Source organism: Mesitornis unicolor, unplaced genomic scaffold (genome assembly GCF_000695765.1).
Source record: "Mesitornis unicolor isolate BGI_N332 unplaced genomic scaffold, ASM69576v1 scaffold15380, whole genome shotgun sequence".
In the NCBI taxonomy this organism is placed as follows: domain Eukaryota; kingdom Metazoa; phylum Chordata; class Aves; order Mesitornithiformes; family Mesitornithidae; genus Mesitornis; species Mesitornis unicolor.
In genome coordinates, this window is record NW_010156363.1 from 21,181 (window position 1) to 41,690 (window position 20,510).

At 40.8% G+C, this 20,510-nt stretch overlaps 1 protein-coding gene across 1 annotated transcript in view; it reads right to left on the reverse strand.

Annotated features, from left to right (window-relative positions):
• The window catches only part of GUCY2C (guanylate cyclase 2C (heat stable enterotoxin receptor)), a 45,180-nt gene that overhangs the window by 17,849 nt on the left and 6,821 nt on the right, over positions 1-20,510 (reverse strand). Inside the window, 12 exon segments of the mRNA XM_010190264.1 lie at positions 813-899; positions 2,183-2,287; positions 3,233-3,304; positions 3,899-3,961; positions 4,495-4,600; positions 6,965-7,046; positions 10,995-11,114; positions 11,542-11,625; positions 14,335-14,470; positions 15,677-15,791; positions 18,504-18,600; positions 19,210-19,331. Of these exon segments, the coding sequence (XP_010188566.1) occupies positions 813-899; positions 2,183-2,287; positions 3,233-3,304; positions 3,899-3,961; positions 4,495-4,600; positions 6,965-7,046; positions 10,995-11,114; positions 11,542-11,625; positions 14,335-14,470; positions 15,677-15,791; positions 18,504-18,600; positions 19,210-19,331 (1,189 nt within the window).

A 20,510-nucleotide genomic window follows, 5' to 3' on the forward strand; every position in this document is an offset into this window, starting at 1 on the left:
CTGTCCAACTGCAAACCAGCAACAGGATGAGGAGAGCAGTTGAACACTAGCAAAACAACAGAAGTAATTCTCTACATTACTTGCAGAGGTATAATGAATTATTATACCTTTGACTTATAAAGGTTCCTTAACTACCAGCTAAACACATACAAGTCTCTAATGTAGAGTAGAATTTCCTTTACTGTTCATATGGAGTCTTCCTACCACGAGGACCTAAAATGTAAAGATCTATTGAAAGCTACTGGAAACCAGTCTCGGCTTCTGTACAGGATTAATTTCTTCTCTCTCTCAAACTGAAATGGATAGTTCTAGTTTCTAGTTTCTCTCTCTAGTGAGTGAGAAAATCAGGTTGCAAAATAAACATTTTCTTTAGAAAAAGTTTTTCCTGTCTCTAGATACAAATTCGAATAATTCCATCATTTTGAAAAACCACAGTTTTCTTTTACATACCTTGCCTGGGGCCAGAGAGCAGTGTGTTTTGCGGGTCTTGTAACTGCACAGGCCCTACTAATCAGAGTCACTGGTCAACAGATTGTAACCCTCTGATCTTTAGGTCACATTTCTTCAGGGCATATTCTATTTGTTTATTTATAAAGAGCCCAAAGCCAGCTCTGGCTCCCATTTCCCCCTTCAGTTTAAAGAGCCACTACCTCCTCCTTCTTCATACACCTATTTCCAGAGGAAGAAAGAGCGGAAAGACATACGTCCTCTAGCAAGGAACGGAGAAGAGCCTGAGAGCTTTCCTCTCCAGAGGATCCATTTTGCAAGACAGAACATGTTGATCAACATTGCACTGTCAGCAGCCTGCTTACCTTGGCAATATCATACATGACGGAGATTTTAAATTCCCAGTCCATGAATGTGCCATCAGGGTAGGAGATTTTATCATTTAAAACATCCTGTGAAGGGAAGAAAAGAGTGGTTCTAAACTGCAACAGGGAAAAAGGAGAAGATGCGATAGGAGCATCTACATTACACAGCCTTTCAACCAGCGACTGAAAGAGATAGGCCTTCAATTTTATAGGGGGTACATGCACTAGAGCAGCAGTTTACTCAGAAAAGAGGGAATATGAAATATACTTCAAATTTACACAGAATTAGAAAATTGAGGATGCCAGAAAAGAGGTTTTTGTGTAATTAAAGGTAAATAGTGGATTTGCCTCTAAAACAAAATAGGTGAGGCAGAAATGAGCAAGGTTTGGTAGGGGAGAGGAGAGAGAAAAGAAAAGGAGAGGAAAGGGAGTGGAGAGGATTTTCTGTGGTTTGTGCTCACAGTCCATTTCCTACCAATTTACTTATGGCCTTGTAAGTTCAAAGTAGACGGTTCTTTTATCTTGAAGTGCCAGTCACTTACAGTTCTTCCAGCCACTGTTATTTCTGTTGCTAAAAGTAACCCACCATGAGTATGCCAGTTTACAAGAAAAGAACTAGAGATAGAGCTGTTATTTTGCTGCCTTGCTGTGAATTTCTTCCAGAGACCACTGCTACTGATGAGGGTCTTTGTAGGAACACAGAAGAAAAGACAATGTGTGCCTGCAGAAGAGTGTATGCCAGCATTACTTCATGATTAGCACTGAAATAATATTGGTAGTAATAAACCATAACTCTTTCCATAACTCTTGCCAGGCATCAATTTACCATTTCTTTTTATACACAGAAATGAAGGGCTGCTGTCCCTTATAGCACAGAGTCTGCCATATTCCAGCCTCAAACTGTTTGTCTCTTGTTACTATGGAATATATTCTTTTCTCTGTCCTTTCACTTTCTCCGGGGGGACTGTGGGGTCCACAGGGGCATCAGCAGAGATAACAGCTACAGTTTGGAATATAAAGTTATATCCTGTATGCTCCCAACAAGGGACATGATACAAATACTGGCTGTGGCTGTGGCTGTGGCTGTTGCTGTTGCCGGGGCAGAGCTCTGTTTGTGCTTTTCTTTTCTTGCACCTCACCTCATCCTCTGGCTGCTGAGAACCACCAAACTGATGGCAGCCGCAACACCATCTGGGGAAGGCTGGAGAGAACCAAGCGAGGGAAAGGGAACTCAAGAGTCAGAGACCTGCCACCACTTGCTCAGTCCATGGATGCTGCTTGAGAGCCAGAGCCAGAGATGGCAACTTTTTTTTTCCTTACTTTGAAATATGATAATTTGGGGGTGGAAGGAGACCTGCATAATTATTTACCCGCAGAGAACCTCTTTCGCAGTACTCAATCACCCCAAAGATCATGGTGTCTATCTTCACAGTGCCATAGAACTTGGTCAGGTTGTAATAATCAATCTGTAGGAGCTAGAACAGAAACATTGCATCTATTTTTAAAAGCAATCGTTAGTAAAGAAACACAGGTCAAGAATATTTGGGTGATGTGGCTTTATATCCCAGGCCCTGATAAGATGTATGAGGTTCTTTTAAAGTGATGTGTAATAAGGCACTGAGCGAAGTACTTAAAGACATTTGTCATTCCAGAGCCTTCTGGATTAGGGAGCTAAGAGTGGCTGCTGGTGGATAATGCAAGTTAATTCCAGAGCCCGCTGTAGTCTCCATTATTGCCTCTCTACTCAAACCTCCCAGTTGACCAGAATAGCCATTATGAGTGACAGAATGTTGTGAATCCATTAGCAAATGAGCAAGTAATAAAAATTTGATGATGCTGGAAGATATAATGGGCTTTGTTGATTTATTTAGACAACTGTAGTTTACTTTGAGGTATTTTTAGAGCTTATTGAAGTCGCAGTATATCTGCATTATGTAAAAAGAAAAAACATTCAAAAAGATGCAGTGCTGCAGCCAAATTCATCTCTCATGTTGGAAGAGTCTTTATGCACAAGTCAGCAGAGAGTTACTTATATTTAAAGAGCTGCACTTGGCATTCAATAATAAGATTTAACTACAACATTCTGCTACTAATGAATTAACACGATATGAGCAAAAACAAGTGCATTGCCTTTTAGCATCAGCTATAAAAATATGTTTAGCAAGGCCGTATGACAGAGAATGAATTATTTCATTCATCCTCAGCTTCACTGGCACACAGTTCAGACTCTGATCTGGTGATGAGATCACAGACACAAAGAGAAAGTTCATCAAGGAATATCCTTTGACGAACTCACTACCTGTCCACCTCACAAACATGCACAAGGATATGGCTGTTGGAGTTGACAGTGGAACGCAATGACTTCACTCATAGACTCCGTCCCACCCTGCAAGCGTTCAGTTGCTGCATGCAACAGTTACCTTGTTCAGTTCTATTTTCTGCTTCTCTGAGAAATTACCATCGCTGTTTTTGAGATCCTTTAGGATCACCACCTAAAGAAAAAATAACAAAGGGAAAAGAGTTATAGGTTTAGTACAGCAGTAATTAATCCTTCTTTTCCAAGAAATGTCCATAGAAAGCAATACTTCAGAAACACCTGCCTGCTGCTTTGCTGTTGGAGTTTCAGTTAGTTAGCTAATAAGTCATGGAGTTGTATTTCTTTCAAAAGATTTACCAGGCAGATGGGACCTATTTAGAACTTTCAATGATGCAAATTTTAAAGCAACATGAATATATCTCAGTCAGGCAGATAGCTCTACTGAATGTACAAGAATTGCTATGTAAATGGCCTGTCCTCCATTAATCCACTAATCTCCTTGGTACAAAAATGTATCAGATTTTTGGTCCCTCTGTTTCTGCTTCTGCACTTCTGGACTATGCAAGGGATGAATAGAGTCTAATATTTTGACTCCTGCCAGTTAGCAAAATGCAAAGTACCTGATAGGGAATAAATTACTTATTCCTTCCATAAAATCAAACCATTTTGCAAGGTCAGGCAAGGTGGGGAATTGTCTCTGGAGTGACCTCCTCCCAAAAAGAGCCCTGTTAAGCCAAGGAAGGGAGCAGGGACACTGCAGTCAGGTTACCTTCTTGTCATATTTGCCTTGGCGCAATCTTTGAATGGTGTCACGTCTCTTATCTTCATCGATCTGAGAACAAAGAAGAATAATTAACTTGCAATTATCACCTACTTCCCACTTGGCAGGTCCAGACAGATAAGTAATATCAGTGTGTGCCGCACAGAGAAGCATAAACCTCTCTCTCTAAGGAGTGCCACTACGTGCCACAGAAAGTGTGGGACATCCATGCCACTCCCATGGCCTCCACCTGTTGCTCTTGGGTGTTAAAGAAGCATAACAAAGCACGGAGAAATCATTTGTAGCAATGGCAGTGTGGAAGAGAGACTGGAAATCAATACCCAGCCCATTCCCTTGTCACAAATGAACTTTACTGTTGGGTAACAGATATGTTGTACTAGGGAGCAATAGATGGGGAATAATCTCTTTTTCCTTCAATACACCAAGTAAAGGTTAAAAACAAAATAAAATAAATAATTTTAACAGATCCTAGTTATGCAAGAGCCATAGCCTGCGTTGTGGTTGGATCATGCAAACACTCCAGCATCAATGGTCTTTATAAGACAGAATCCAAGACCCAGCTTCAGGCGTTGTGCCTCTCTTACCTTCAAACTAACATGGTTTGTCTCACTGGTCTCCAGAGGCAAGATTTCCTCAGGCGGTATATGAGACCATTTCTTCCACCGACGCTCATTATCTCTCCTGTACTTCCTGCAAAACAAGTGAACTCGTTCAGAATATCCTCCCAGTGAACCGAAACCCACAGCAGGAGATTAGGGCAGGGAAGCTTCCAGTGTCAGGATGACACAAGGATGGAGTGGGCAAGGCTTGAGCACAAGCCCTGTGGATCTCATACAGTTTTCCAGTTTGAGGCTGCTGTAATTTCTCTAGCTTTGGGAAAGCCTAAATGCTCATTCAATTTCGGAAACGTAGCAGAAGAACAGAACAGATTTAGCAAAACAACTGCTAGGCAATTGACAGAGTCTCAAGGGAGGTCAGAATAATTTAAAGCACAAAGGGCTGTCTGGATTTTATATAGTCTTCTCCTCCACGTTATTGAATGTACTCTGAAGGGACGTCCCACAGACAAATGCAAGCCAAAAGAAGTTCTGGCATTGATGCTGGATGGTAAGAACTGGTGTGAATACAGGAGGTAACAGCAGGAGAGGAGGTAACAACAGCATTGAGATGAGATGCCTTCTTGTCCATGTTCACTGTATTCTGCACATTTTGTAAAAATTAGGGAAGAGCCCTCAGGATGGGGAGAAGGAAACTGTGGTGTCCTTTGAAGAACTTCTGAGCAGACACTGTCTTCTCTTAGAGAAAAGCTGAAAGAAGACTAGCACCCATTAAACTACCCGCTTATCCATGCAAGTCCTTCATCTAGTAAAAAAAACACAGGACTGACTGGAGAGACTGCAGGGGAACCCCAACACTTTCATGAGTGTTGGCAAATGCTCCAAATGAGAGAACTCATGGTATTGACTAATAACAGAAATATTTCCCTTTTCAACGTATTTTAACTCACACATGTATATGAAAAGGGAGACCAATAATTGTGGTAAGAACTTTTTCTCAGTTCAGTCTCGCAAGCTGTGTTGTATCACCAGCAATCGAACTGCAATCAAACTGTATCACTGCTATTCAAACTGGTATCAGCTGGTCAGTATGTACATATCAAACTGAACAAAAATCTACAAGGTCTAATATTTGGTTATGTGTTTTTCAGGACTTTGCCTTTTTATTTAGCAGTCAGAACCACACAGGGAGGTGTGGGATAGTTCAAGTGTCCTAGAAACTTGGGAGATAAAGAAGGAATAACAAGGCATTTTGTTCATTGTCATAGCTAAGTCTCACTTCTCCTTTGCTTGTTAAGGGACAAACTTCAGTAGCAATTGTAGTTGAGAGGTTTGCTATTATTTCAACACTAAAAGGGCAAGTTTTATTCCAAAAAATTCTCAGGAATCTCTTCTGTATATGATGCTTGGGTATATTGCAGTGATACATATACAATAATAATCTAATAATCTAAACAGAATCTTTAGATTTTCTGCATCTGCTAATATGAAAGAGTACAGAGCCTTTTATAACAAGTCCAAACTGCCTTCAGACAAATTTTTATGAATTTTTATAGCCATTACAAACTTTACCTGTCTGTTTATATGTTAGGGCTTAGACATGGCAATGATTAGCTCTTCCATTTCTTGAGTACCACTGGATGTGTAAGAGTTGTATAGTTTCATCTTTGATTTTTTTCCTTGTGAAAAGCTTTAGTTAGCAAGGCAGGTTGATCCACTCAAAATAAGAGTGCCTGGGTAGTATCTGTTTCTGATCAAGTTTTCTTAAGACCTGATTTACTTATTTTTTTCTGAAGTTCTCTGATATATAGCGAAGATGGATGCTGGGCTACTGACAACAGATGCACGGGTAAGACAATTGTTTTAAATATGAAAGAAAACTGTATACTTTGGAAACAGAGTGGCATTCCTTCCAGCAAAAGGAGACCTCATTGACTTCTATTTCTCCTTTTTCCATCATGATAAAGCTGAGCTGTGTTATACTTATGAAATTCTTACTGTTGGAAAAGTCAGTATGTGAAGAGTTGGACTGAGTTGGAGGAAACTGAAAGAGAGGATGGATCCATGCAATGAAAACACCAAAACACCTCATGGTGTTTTGATTCCTACAGTGACTCAAGACAAATACCTCCTTCTAAATTGAACTTTTACATCACCAATAGGTTAAAGTAACATAAGTGAACCTCAAGGAAGCTAAAGATGCACTGTAAGTGGAAAAAGTCTGAAGAATGGTCTGAGACATGTTTCTGTGTATGTATAGGAATCACAGCCTTTTAGTAGATGCAAAAACTCTGAGCCTTACTGCATCTTCTTCCTTTATTAGTAACCTGACATAACAATGCTATGTATGCAAACATTTCTTGGCATATACTAAAGAGTTCACACTGAGGGCAACCACCCAGGTAAGGTAATGAATGGCTCTTCAAGGAGAGATCAAAGGCACTGCCCTAGGAGGAAAACTGTTGAAGGACAAACAGAGGGCCAGAGGGGCTGGTACCTTAGAATCAGCAAAGAGATGATCAGAACTAGAATCACAATTCCCGTGAGTGTAAAGACAGCGATGGTCAAGATGTGTGGGCCTGCAGAAAAGAAAAATTGAACAATAAACAACTTGAGAGAGGGCACTGAAAAACAGTATTATATTTAAGAAATTACCCTCAGTCACAGTAGCTAAGCAAGGATATTCAAAATTGAATCTCCAAATTGACATGCTTGGTAATGTCCAGCACTGCCTAGAGATGACACATGCCTGGTTTTTTCACTGCAAGATGAAGCATGACCCAGTGCAGTCTTACATCCCCACCTGAGGCATGGTCACCCTGTAGAGACACCGAGGTGAGAGGTGAATTTAACAGCACTAAATCTCACATCAGCTCAGCAGCAGAGTTTCCTGGTGTTCTCATCAAAAAAACAAACTAGGACAGTCCAGGAATAAAGCTGACTCTTCTTAGTAACCACATTTTTAAAAATTAAGCAGCCAAATTTCTCCTTTCGATAACTTCTTAAAAGAGGATGGTGGAGGCAAACCCTGGGTACAGTTCTCTGTGAGATAGGGATGTAGATATGGTAAGCAGCTGAACATTTGAAATCAGAGTCACTGGCAGGCAGGAAACTTTGTTTTCCCCCAGCATACCCAGGGCTTAATGCAAAAGGGGGTCTTCATTGACTTCTTTGGATAAGGCTTTCTCTGAACTGGGGAACAAAGGCATGGTTCCTACAGTTTTTATCATAAAACACAATACTCAGTGATGACTTTCTGATTCAGGCTTTATAACATATATCTTTTGCTTTCCACTCCTGCTGAGTACCCACCCATTGAGAAAGACATGCCTCTCTGACAGTGAATTTTGCACAACTACCTGTACCTCTGTCACTCAGAGTCTTTAGTGATATAATTTGCTTCAGGATGGGATACATCCAAAGACCACAGCTTCCACATAGAATTTCAGCTGATACAGCCACTTGTGGATTTGAAAGGCATTTCTCACAAGAACTTGTTATCCAGGAAAAGGTCAAGATGAAAATCATGGTGCAGCTTTTAGCATACACAGACTTTTCAGCATCTCATATCTGGGTTCTCCCCTTATTGGTCCAGTTGTTTAAAGTGATTCTGTAGTTGTTGTAGACAGAGCTTTGAAGACTGCAGACTCATTTCTGAACACATCTGCAGACACCGTGTTGGGATGACAAGTGGTGCTGAGTGGACTCTACTCTTCAATATGAAATTTGCATGCTATAGAAGGAAATTAATCTGGTGCAGCCCAAAGCTGCCAGATTAGTGTCCTTGGAAGCTGCCAGGTGCTGTACAATTTGAAAATCAGGCTGTTCAGGCATTTGAGGACTTAGACCCAAAATCACAGAGCACATGAGGGTCCTAGTCCTGAGCAGGCAGGCAGATCTGGTGAGGATGGAAACTGATTATTTAAGGTTGTAATTTTGATTATCTTAATGTGGAAGAGCAAATTGAAGCGTGTCTTGGGTCAGTTCTTGAAGCTCAGGGTTACTGGGAAAGAAAGTTGCGGCCACCAACTTCCTTGAAGAGCAACAGGCCATTAGTTCAGAGCTTTGTCTGGTGGCCACATGTCTATAGTGTACCTACTCTACTGTGCGGGTCTCTCAGGCAAAGAAGGCAGAGGAAAATCTAGTTTCGCAGATTGCCATGTTGGCCATAGATAGTAAAAGAGCTGAGCTACTCAGCCTCACTGAGGCTAATGCACTTCTGCATGTGCCCAGAAACAAAAATAAAGGCACACAGGAAAATAATAAAGTGTAAAAAATAATTAAGTAATAAAAAGCAACAAGACATACACTGGTTCCCTCTAGAATCAAACACCATCTGGGCAGGGATTTTGAACATAACAGTGTAAGACGTGTCTGCATCTGACATAGAATTCAGTTTAGGAACTGTGGCTTTTGGACCCAGCTTTCTGGCTTTGATTTTTTGTTCTGTGTATCACATCTCTCCACCTCCTTTCTGTGCATTCATCCTAGCATTAGTCTCAAGGCCTCCTAGTAACTTCTTGTTAGCCTGATGCTCTTCACTGAAAACTGTCAGTACTACTGTTTCCCTCCACCAAGGAAGCACATTAAGTTGCCACGATAAAATGACATAGACATGAGAATGTGCAAAGCCATTTCCTACAAATTGTCTAAAACGTCAGCTTTGTGAGTAGTGGCTTTCGGCTCAACAACGAGCAGGTTGAGGTTGCCCATGGAAGTGCTGTGGGACTGCAATTTCCCCTTCCTGAAGCTCTGCTACCACCTCCTGGCTTTTAGTATTACAACACACAAAGGGAGAGTGCATCACAATTTAACCGTTTGCAGGTCTTCTGAAACTAGAAACGCTTGTGTATTGAAAGCTGACCTTATTAGTGTTTAGATTTAGGGTTCCACTTTTCTGAATAATGGCAAAATGTGGGTGAAGCCCCTTTTTTTAAGGGATGCCAGGAGAAAGAAGGGTAGCAGAACTGAGTCAACAGTTCTCAATTACAGCTTAAGAAGGAGCAGGGCTTTGGTTGCTCTGTTTGTTCACCTCCCTGGAGGAAAAAGTGTATTTCTAATTGGAAAGTTTTGACTGGCTTTGGCCATACTTACATTTACTTAAACTTTGGCCATAAAAAGTTGCCGTTTGGGGGAATATATTTGTTTAGAATCACACTGAAAGAAGGTTTATTTTTTAAAAATGTGAAAACAAAATAATCAAGTGCCTGTGGGAGGTGGTACTACTTTGATTCAGTATAGCTTGGCCACAAAGTCAGGCCTTCATTAAGCAATGAATGTTAAGCTACTAGCATGTAGACACTGGATTTCTACAATTCCAAAACATTTTTCTTTTGCCCTTGTGCAGCAAGTTCAAACAAGGACGTACTCAGATAAATGTTTTAAAGGTACAGAGATCCTCTGACAGTGGCAGCATGTTGTGGAGACCAAGGAATGAATGAGAATGGGACTAGAACAACACTGAGAAGGCCGGGGCCAAGCAGTCAGCCCTAATTTGAAGCTGTCTGATTTACTTTACTGAGAATCAAAAGTGTTTAAATCCATGTACCACCTTACTGTGAATGTACTTTTAGTTATCAGAAGGTGTTTGTTCCTCCAGTTATTGTCTGCAGTGTAATATTCCCTAGTGGAGGTAAGCAGTGCAGCAAACTAATGGAGCCCTTTAGCAGAGATCCTTAACAACAGCACCTTTGGACACTCAATGATGGGAGTGACATAGCTGAAAACTAACCCCACTGCACATGAACTCTTGCAGCCACTCCCACTGCAATAGTTTTTATCCTGGATATCAAACCCTGAAGAACGTACCTTTCCATTGCCAATCACCATGTGGCAGCAGTCTACACGGGGAAACAGTCACCATCTGCTCAGACTGACAAGGCTGTGCGCTGCTATGCTGAATTACAAAGGGATTCAACTGTTCTATCCAGGAGTCACCAAAATCAAAAAAGAAAATGAGGTGGTGATTTCTGGGATTTCAGATTTAAAGTCTGAGTGGCAATAGAGCAACAACCTGGTTTTCTCCTTTTTTTGTCTTTCTACAAGGACCCAGCTCGCTTAAGAGAAACACCCTGAATCTGCACAGTGTTGTGTCCTCCCCAGCTCCCTACAATGAGGATAAAGGGGCAAGCAGAAGCCACCATGCCACATCAGCCATACAGAAATGCAGAGTCAGATAACTCATCATAACCTTAGCTCTGCTGCCTTTCCTGAACATTTTCGAACAATTCACACCACCACCATCTTCTAGCAAACATTTTATGTTTGGGGGTGACCTCTTCCAAAACACGCCATGGTATTCCCCACAATCACTGGTACAATATGGATGCTATGGAAGACTTGGTAGTGCCTAAACAGATGCAGTGAACATGGGGGGCTGGGGCAGGGTAAGGAAAGATGCTGTTCTTCCCCCAGCTCCTGGTGTCACTGGCTGGGGGCATTGTGAAGGTAGCATGGATTGCACAAGAGGTGCACCTTAGGACTTTGACTTGTCTTCAAAGAAAAGGTAGGTTAAAAGAGTGTCTCACCAGAGCCTGGAATATCACTGGGCAGCTTGTGGTTCTTCCAGACAAAATCCGGACTGGTGATCATCATGCGTGTCTCATTCTTTTGAGTGTTGAAATACAGAAGAGTTTTGAACTATGGGTGTAGGAGGGAAGAAATGCAGTTAGCAGCTGTGCTCTCCCTTTTTTGTCCCTTGCTTCAAACTATCCTTAATAATGGTATTGCTCAAACTTGAAGTAATTCTTGCTCTTTTTGCTGCAGTGGTGCATTCCTCAGCTTAGCCGTATGTTTGGCTGCCATATTCTTCCTCATTCCTCCCCTCTCTCTGAAAAGAAATGTATCAGTCCCACAAAGTACCAGCTGCACTTCACTTACTGAATCACCAGATGACATCAATCCTGTCAGCCTCCAGCATGCCTCTCATGACCCCCTCCTGGCATGCAGAGCATGCCTTGGCACGCCACCACTTCTGTTGTAGTTATTTTCATCATTCTTATGCAATAGTACAGGACATTTGGTTTCTCCTTTCATATATAAGGTCGAACAGTTGCTCCCTGGACATACGTACATGATTTCCAGTCTGTGACGTGTACAGCAGGGTCAAGTTGGTATCGATGTCTCCAAATTTATCTAGAGTCACAGGACCCAGTATACCTGCAGACACAAGGAATTAGTCAGAGGGCTTGCATTCTCAAAAAAACAAATATGTGGCAGGAAGGATGAGATAAATAAAAGGATTTCTGATGCTTGGGATATTTTGCTTCTTCATGTACATGCTAGAATACATATCAACTTAGTGTGGTGCTATTTCTCCCTTAATAGCATGCTGCATTATCTCTACATAAACCAATAATTGTTGAACTGACTGCACTGAAGAGGAAAATACATTTGTCAGGTTTCTTCAGCATACCAAGAATGTCAGAGTAACCTCCCTTGAAGGGACCATTTTAAAAGTGGGAAGGGAAATTGCTTGTTTCCACCTGCAGTTTGAATCTATTCACAAGAAAGGAAATACAGGGATACTTTCATTCCCCTTACTCTTTTGAAAGCCAGCTGCTTGGCTCTAATAGTATTATTTTAACCATGTTCTTTTTCCCTTTAACCTCCTACATGCCAGCAAATTAGCAGATTGAGAAATTGCCTATGGAGCAGAATCAAAAGATTTTAAGGGGGAACTTCCTAAGTCCCTCGGCATGGCTTGACTTTGCTCTCATTAAGCCATTGTTCCACCAAAAGCACAAGCTTAGCCAAGTCCTACTAGTCTTGAAAGTCTTACCTTCATTTTTTCCCTTCTTTTTTCAGAAGAGTCTTTTTGATTAGCTTCAGATTGCTCTTTTGCTGCTGCTGCTGCTGACTTATTGTATTTTTCCTAAAGTTCAGCATCATTATTATTTTAGATTATGAATTCTCTTCTCCCTTTTCACCTCACAAACTGATGAGAAGTTTTTCATGGTCCATCTTCTTAATATCAAAGTAATTATTGCATGAACTCCCTACTCTACCAGTCTCCACCACAAGAAAGAATGAAAGTGGTTCAACACCTTTCATTTTTAGGATTTTTTTAAAAATAAACCTATAACTAACGTGGAGCATTACAGTGAAAGATTTATTTCAGATATGGAATTAATGAACTATATTTTGCTAGGTTTGAGATACCATGGTTAAAGCAAAGATAAGTCCAAAACCTGTTAGGCCATATTAGGAAAACCTGGGAAACCTCTACACATGTGTTTGCTGAAAGCAGGTGAGACATAAACACAAAGCTTTGAGTCATCATTTTGGTACAGATCTCTGATGTGAAGTGACAGGTGGGACTTTGATCCCAGAGAGGTAATGTTGTCACTTCTCTGTGTAAGTCTTGCCTCTGTCTTTTCCTAATAATAGAATTCTGTGATTTTAAGCCTGCGGCCTACAGAAGCCCAATCGTACTAGACAACCTGTGAGAGAAACAAGAAGGTTGACTAAGAAGACCCAACCCATTGCCAGCTGGCTTATACTCACACTGCAGGCGCCCAGGCCTATGATGGCTTTGTAAACTGAAAAAAAGGTTGAAACTACTTCATTAAAGCTTAGCTAAGTGGACTTCAGAGTCATTTTGAATATCAATCATGTTTCATATGTATTGGCCTAAAGTAAAGACAAGACCTTTGGGGGAAAGCTTAGAAATGCCACTGTTGTGTATCAACAACCTGAATGCCAGGTTGCCTCTGGAGGAAGCATGGACTCTGAAACCCACCTATATGCTTCACTCTTGCCGCTCCTTTCTCATTCTCCAAATAGTCTCCCTGTAGAGAGTTCAGCTCTTTGTCAAAAGAAAGACACCAACTTCAGGTCTTCATCCCTTTCTTCCATCTCTGCTGGCTGGGAAGCTCTGTCTCTCCTGCTCCCCCTTAGGCAGCAATATTCTTTAAATGTGCTTTGTACTTCAAAACAGCAGGAAGGACGCAACAGCCCAGAAAGCAGTCTGGTCCTCAGTCTATTGTTAATGGCAATGTTTCAAATTATCATAGGTATCTTCTGTGTTGCATACTGTCCTGGCTTCACTGGGACAGAATCATAGAATCAGTTTTCTGTTTAGGAAAGCTGCATTCCTGAGAAAAATGCAGCACTTGATTTGGTGGGAACAAAGTTGGTAAGACACTTCGTTTTAGTTTGTGGCCAGCACTGTTGTGCAGGTTGCCATAATAACCAAGGACATTAGCAGTTTTGAATTAGCCAGGTGCAGAAGCTAGGAGGAGAAAAGCCAGGGCAGCTGACCCAAGTTGGCCAACAGAAGTATCCCATAAACCATAAATGTTTTGCTCACTATAAATTGAGAAGTTTGCTAGGGATGTCCCTCTTTCTTTGATGGTCATCATCCTGGAGGGTCTCACCATCATTCTGCTCCCAAGGCCTACTCCTGTATTTGACGTGACCATCGCGATCTCACTGGAGCTGTGACACTCACAGTGTTTGTCATCCATCATTCACTGCTGGGAGTGCACAGCTTGTAAGCACTATATGAGCTGCGTATAACTTTGTGTGTCTTATATTAATATTGGTATTAATATTAGTTTTTTCTTATTATTTTATTAATTCTGTTTCCATTTCAACCCACAGGACTCCTTTCCTTTTCCTGATTCCCTTCCTTGGGTGGGAAGGAAGACGCGTGCACCAAGGTGATGCTGCACAACTGCTATGCAGTGCTTCTGCTAATATTAAAGATAACATCCTTAGAAAAAAATTTAGTAAAAGAAAAAAGAGCGGGAACAAAACTCATTGAAGGCCTTGGACTTGTTTAGTGTGGAAGTGACTTATCCTAATGACAGATTTCTTTCCCCTCATCAATTTAATGAACCCTGCACAAGACTGTACTTGTTTTACCTTCAAAAGTGGTATTTCGGGATTCATTGATGAAACTGAGAGGTGACACTGGGCTCTGGGAGAAGATAAATTTCTTCAGAATATGTCCAAACAGCAAGGCTGCATTAAAATAGCCAGCCAGAAAGACATCTTCCATCTAGAATAGGAGAAAAAGAAAAACAGCAATTTGAGAGTTCATGTTTCTGCCTTAAAGCTACAATATATTTGGTGGTCTCCATTTGGCAAAAACTCCAGCATGGAAGACCAGAATCTCCTGAGTACTGAGTGAGTAGATGGTTAATGGCACAGTGTTCTCGCTTGGAAAAAATAAAGGCAAACAAAATATATTTTTGGTGTATGAAAACACGGAGGTGATGAAAACTTTTAAGAGGCCAACATAAAGGTCTGGTATGCTGATCCTGGGGCAAAGGATTCAAGATATTCTACGTTGTAAGTTCTGGACAGGTCTGCTCCATGGGACCCAAGGCCCCTGGCTTTGGATTAGACTTTCTGTGCAGATAATCTGGTGTGGTGCCAGCAAGTCTGGGTTTCCAGATGGCCACAGCTCAGAGGCAAGGAGCTGTGCCAGAATTTCTAGCAGTCTGCCATAAAGCTGGCACCCAGAAAAAGCATTGAGCCTAGGCTGGGGGGATCTGGAAGCCAAATAAATCCAGTCAGAAGATTCAGGCTGCCTGCTGGAAAGCTGGAGCTCAAAGCCACAAATCCTGGGAGGAACTCTACATGTGCTGGTTCCTGGACAGACAGCAGGAGTATCAATTTCACTAAGCAGATACAGGGTTTGCATAGTTTCTGCTCTTCAGGAAATTAAAAAAAATATGTATTTCCTACAGAAAATAAAAGTTCTTGTTTTTGAAGTTTAACTGGAAAGCCCCTGGACAGAAACAGCAATGGTTGCCACGTTTATATATAACTTCACACAAAAATCAGTCAACAATTAATAGTTTTGATGTTTCCATGCTCACATCTCAATTGCACCTATAGACCTCCCTTCAGTGATGCCTTGCAGCTACATATAGGATTGTCAGTCACTCAGAAGTGGAGTCAGAAGGCCATGTACCAATCAGTCTCCCTCATAGCCCATGAACATGACACTTGCAGAGCAAATTAAATGCTTGAGTTGAACTTCACAAAGCAGTAATGTGAGAGTCTCCATGTTCGCCTTATGATATTATATTTTTACATCATTACAGCAGAACAAAATGTCATCCTGAGATAATGGAAGAAAATATCAACATAGAAGCACTATGGGGGATGATTACAGCTGCACTTTTAGTTTTCATTTCCTAGTGTATGAACATGAATGAACTGAATGCAATAAACAGATATAAAATACTGTGGTTACCAGGACGGTGTCCTCAGTGTTTGTGGTATTCAAGCTGTTCTGAGCTGGTGGCAGAGTCAGGACAAGTACATTCTGCATGTAATGGGCTGAACTGTTGTTCCTGAAGTACACATTACTGCAAAGCAAAGCACAAGAACCCCATGAACTATCAGTAACAGAGGCAGTGGTAACCATGACAGAATCACTCTTCTCTCCCCAGTGGCACCGCTATTTAACACATTAGAACAGTAGCTCTAAAAATAAAATTTTATCAAGGACCAAACTGTCTGTCTTGTTGATTCCCTGATGCCAGCCTCTGTGCTTAACTACATTAAAAGGTAATATCAGAAAGATCTGGCAGTCTCAAAGGTTGCAGTGAATTATTGTTATTATTGTAACTGCTTGGTTTCTGCCCTTTTTACTTCCTTTTCTTTCAAGCAGGAGTTCATACTTATTAAAACTGAGACACTTCTTGGAATCCACAGTACTGCAATCTGTAGTGTCTTCATGTTATTGTCCATCTTTCTGAGCTCTCCTGCACTTTTTTTGCATGGTCCTCTAATTTTGATATTTTCTGCTAGAATTAATCACAGCAGGATTTGGACTAAAACCATTTAATAGGAGCGCATGAAGCAACTGGAGACATGCAAAGAGCAGATCATCCATTTATTTATTTAGTTCAGTGGGCTAGGAAAATCAGAGGAACCTATGTGAACTTGAAAACTATGCTAAAACAAGCTGGAAAGGTTGCAGCTTTCAGTTATCTTTGCTTTCATCATCCTGCCATCTGGAAGATCTTCACAGACTGGCAACCACTGGATTCACATGTTACAGAGGAATTTAGCAATAGATATTAGTGTCAAGTGGCAGCATCTGTCATTGCTGTAGCTAGATTGACTTAAAAAACTGTATGAGCCTTTTCTCATTATTCATGTTTGATCATCCTTTTATTTTTTCCGTCAGTACTGTATTAAGAATTTTTGGAGATCACAGGCTCCACTCCATGGCTATTAAATGGGACCCTGACACCAGAGCCCTGTCCCTGCCTTTCCCCCAGCCTTCTGACTTTCACATTGCACTTTTCAACCTGAAGATTTTTGAAGTGCTTTTCATTCAGGCTTGGACTGAGCTAGCCAGGTGAAAAGGAAACTTCAATTGACTCCACCAGACTGGATAAATCTACAGCATCCCACCTTCCCTAAGGGAAGCTTAAACACTCTGTTTGTCTCCTGGCTGCCAGAGGGCTCAGAGCTGCTAGAAGAAAATTTAAATCCATCACTTTTTTTGAGGGACTTTACACCTGGAGAAGCATGGGATCTTGCCTACTGTCTTCTCCTATAGTTTGAGTTTTGATCTAACACATGTCTGTGTTTAGTTTTTATTTCAAGAAGAACATGATTTGAGATATATAACAAAATCAGATGTATGTAGCAGTTTAAGGAGGACATCTAAAATGGGCTTAGGTAGCTGGGTATATCAGAAGCATGAATATCACAGCAGAGAAGACTCTAATCGCACTCACCTATTGTGAGGCAACAATTATACATGTAACAGCAGTAAGTAAAAGCATGCACTTATGGAGTCCCCATTGTGTATTTGCAAAGAAACAGGAATTGTGGCCAGTTGCCTCAGGAGAAGCAACTGGGGATTTCTAGTGCCTGCATAAAGTGGTGGAAAGTCTAAAGCTCTTACAGACACTTCTGAGAAATATATATGGTGAACCTGAAAGTATACAGGACAAAGAAGATCCTGTTAGAGCTTGAATCACAGGCTCCAGTTTGGACCCAAAGGTTAAATGACTGAAATCATTAATCCAAAGTGCCTCAGCTCCGCCCTGTCAAGGTCAGCTTTAGATGCAAGGGGTGGGAAGTCCCATAGGCCCTGAAAGTTCATGGATTCTTTTGCTACACGAACAGTGAAATAAATAAGATCAAAGCATGAGCACATACGCTGGCCTTGAGCACATACATTGGCCTTGTGGTCATTCATACCATTAAGCTGTCAGCACAGACCTGGGCATGGCTTTGTTCTAGGCCAACTATCTTTCTCCCAGACTGTCACTTGCTACAGTGACTGGAGCCATACCCAAAAAGCAGTTTGGGCATCTACATTTAGCCATACGAATGTGAGCTATGCTGTGTCACTTAGGCTTAGGGCCAGAGAGATCAGCTCTTGGTCCTTGTATACAGACAAAGCTTTTGAGGCTACCATTGGTAAGGCCGGTTTATATCAGTCCTCATCCATAAAGATTTTTCTAACTAGTAATATAAAGATGAAACTGAACAACAGAAAGCTTGGGTTGTATACTAAGAAACATCTCTGAAGTGTTAGATTTATGTAGTCATAAAGATGTTGAAGAGACAGTTATAAAGTGGAAGAGTTATAAAGTGGAAGAGACAGTTGCACCACTCTTAAATCATTTAAAATTGAATAAATAGAACCTAGAAAAATATACTGTAAGCTACATTTACATAATCGTCTGGTTGGGCAGAGTGTATGAAAAATGTACAGTGTCTCATATGAACAGCTCCTGACCATTCCCTTTGGACCCTGTGGTTCTGTCATGGCTTCCTGCACTGAGAAGTCCAGAGGATGACCTTAATGCTACCAGCTCTGTCACTGCCTTAGAAAAACATTATGTGAATTAAAGGGAATGTTTTTGAGGATATGCCATGAATTAAACACTAGTCAGCTTAGATAAATGGCAAGACACAAGGAACAACAGCAATGAAAAACATTTTGTGAGAGAACATTTCTTCAACAAAACAGTTCCACTCAGACTATTTCCATTATCTCTAGTCTTCAGCAAACTGCAGAGAAAACGGGAAAAACAAATGTAATACTTTACTTGAAGAGATCTATCAGGATGATAATAATGTCTTTATCCACTTCGCTTGTCCCTAGGTCTGTGCTGACGTCAGCTGGAGCACCACACATGATGATCACTACAGATTGGGCAAAAATGTAGACAGATTGGTGAAAGTTACAGACAGGAAGGGGACATTTTCCTACTCCCCCATGCTTGAGTAGCAGTCAGTAGAGCAATGCTGGGCTAAGACAATTACCCAGACACAGGGCTACAGCCAGTAGCTGTAGTAAGACTGGGATATTTGAGGGAAAGTGGTAAAAGGCACCTCAACGTCTGCACCACTTTCTGTCTGCACCAGAGCACTACTATTAACTCACTCAAATAAGCATTAGCAGTTCTGATGCAATACAGACTGCTGAATATGAACATTTCTAACTTAAATGGCATTCAAATAATAGTTTTATTGGCTCACTTATTACTCTCGCACTCACTTGGCCTGCTGATGCCAGATGCTTAGGAGAAGATTAGTTATTTACTCATCCATTTTTCTAGTTTAGATGGATGGGGAGAGGATCCTAGGAAGCTTGTATCATTTTAAGTTTGCATCCATGTGAAATGGTATATCTGTGTTTCTCCACTACTTCTGTGGAAAGACTATCCCTAAAATGTAACTAAGGGGTAGGTCTGATTTCCTGGGGAAAACAACTTACCTGCGGAGGACAGCACACCCTCAGTCCCCTCTTACCATTGCTTTTCCGGTTTGGATCTGTCACAGTTTTTCTAAGCTGCTCTGGTGTCCTTAAAATGTCCTTGAACTTCAGTTTTTCAGAGAAGTGTGTGATTCCAGCCTCTAGCGCATTCGTGTACCTGACACAAGGGAGCACAGATATTGTCAGAAAATTGCTAACTTGTCGTATTCTTCTAAATGAGACAAAATGTGAGCTAGGCTGTTTACAACACACAAGAGTGTCTGGGAGATGCTGTGAAACCTTTTTTTTTCTGCAGCAATAGAAAAGATAAAATCAATACAGGGCATGAAAGATTTAGAAGTGTTTGGAAAGTTACCCAGAGGTATTTGACTTTGCTTGTACAAAGGATAATGTTGGAGAATACAATGATGTAATAAGACAATAACAATTAAGAAAAGAAATTAGGGATATGGGGAAATTACAGTAAGTTAGGCTAACTGGGAGGTAGAGCCAGGAAGGTCTGCTGTTTTAAGACATCAGTGGTAATCTTAGAAAGTGCATGTGAAGGTTCAAAGGAGTAAATGAGAGGTGCAGAAAAAACTGAAAAAAATTTCTGTACTTGTGTCTTGACTGTGAGAGAAGCAAAGGAAGGAAAGTAGGAACAAAAATGTGCTATACAGAGTCAGTAAAATCTTGACGGGGAAAAATGAAGACAGCAAAAAAACTCAACTGTGTGAGTAAAAGCTAGCAAAAAGATCAAGCAAAACCAGCCAACTCCTAAATCCTATTCTTGCCTCAGCATGTTGTGTCTGAGAAGAGACATTCTGTCTGAAATAAAATTAATGCAGAGGGAAAACCAAAAGAAATCTGTCTGTTTTCAAACTGCTTAACTTTTCATCTAGCAACACTGAGATTACAGTTCTATAAACTACTAAATATCTTTTTCTTCCCATTTTTTTTCAGGAACAGAATCATTAACCATTAATTTATAGGAACATATGCATAGTTGAGACATAACCTTTGCTATTACTGTGGGTATTCAATTATTTTTATACATATATGGGGAAAACAATTAGCCTATGCAGTATCATTTGTGCTTTAGCAAAAATGGACTTTTTAAAATTAGACAGTTCAAAAACCTTCAAGCTGACAGTTTCTATTAAAGCAGAATGAGATTTTTTTTTGTTAATTCAACAGTAACGAAAAATAGCTTGAACAATTCTGAAGTCACAAAGAAGATTCTGAACAGAAGTATTTATAAGGACAAAGTAAGAAGCACTTGGGAAATTACTTACATGCATTGACTTCCCTGAAAGGTCTAAAACCTGCAGAATTAAGCTGAATTGTGTGTAGCGCA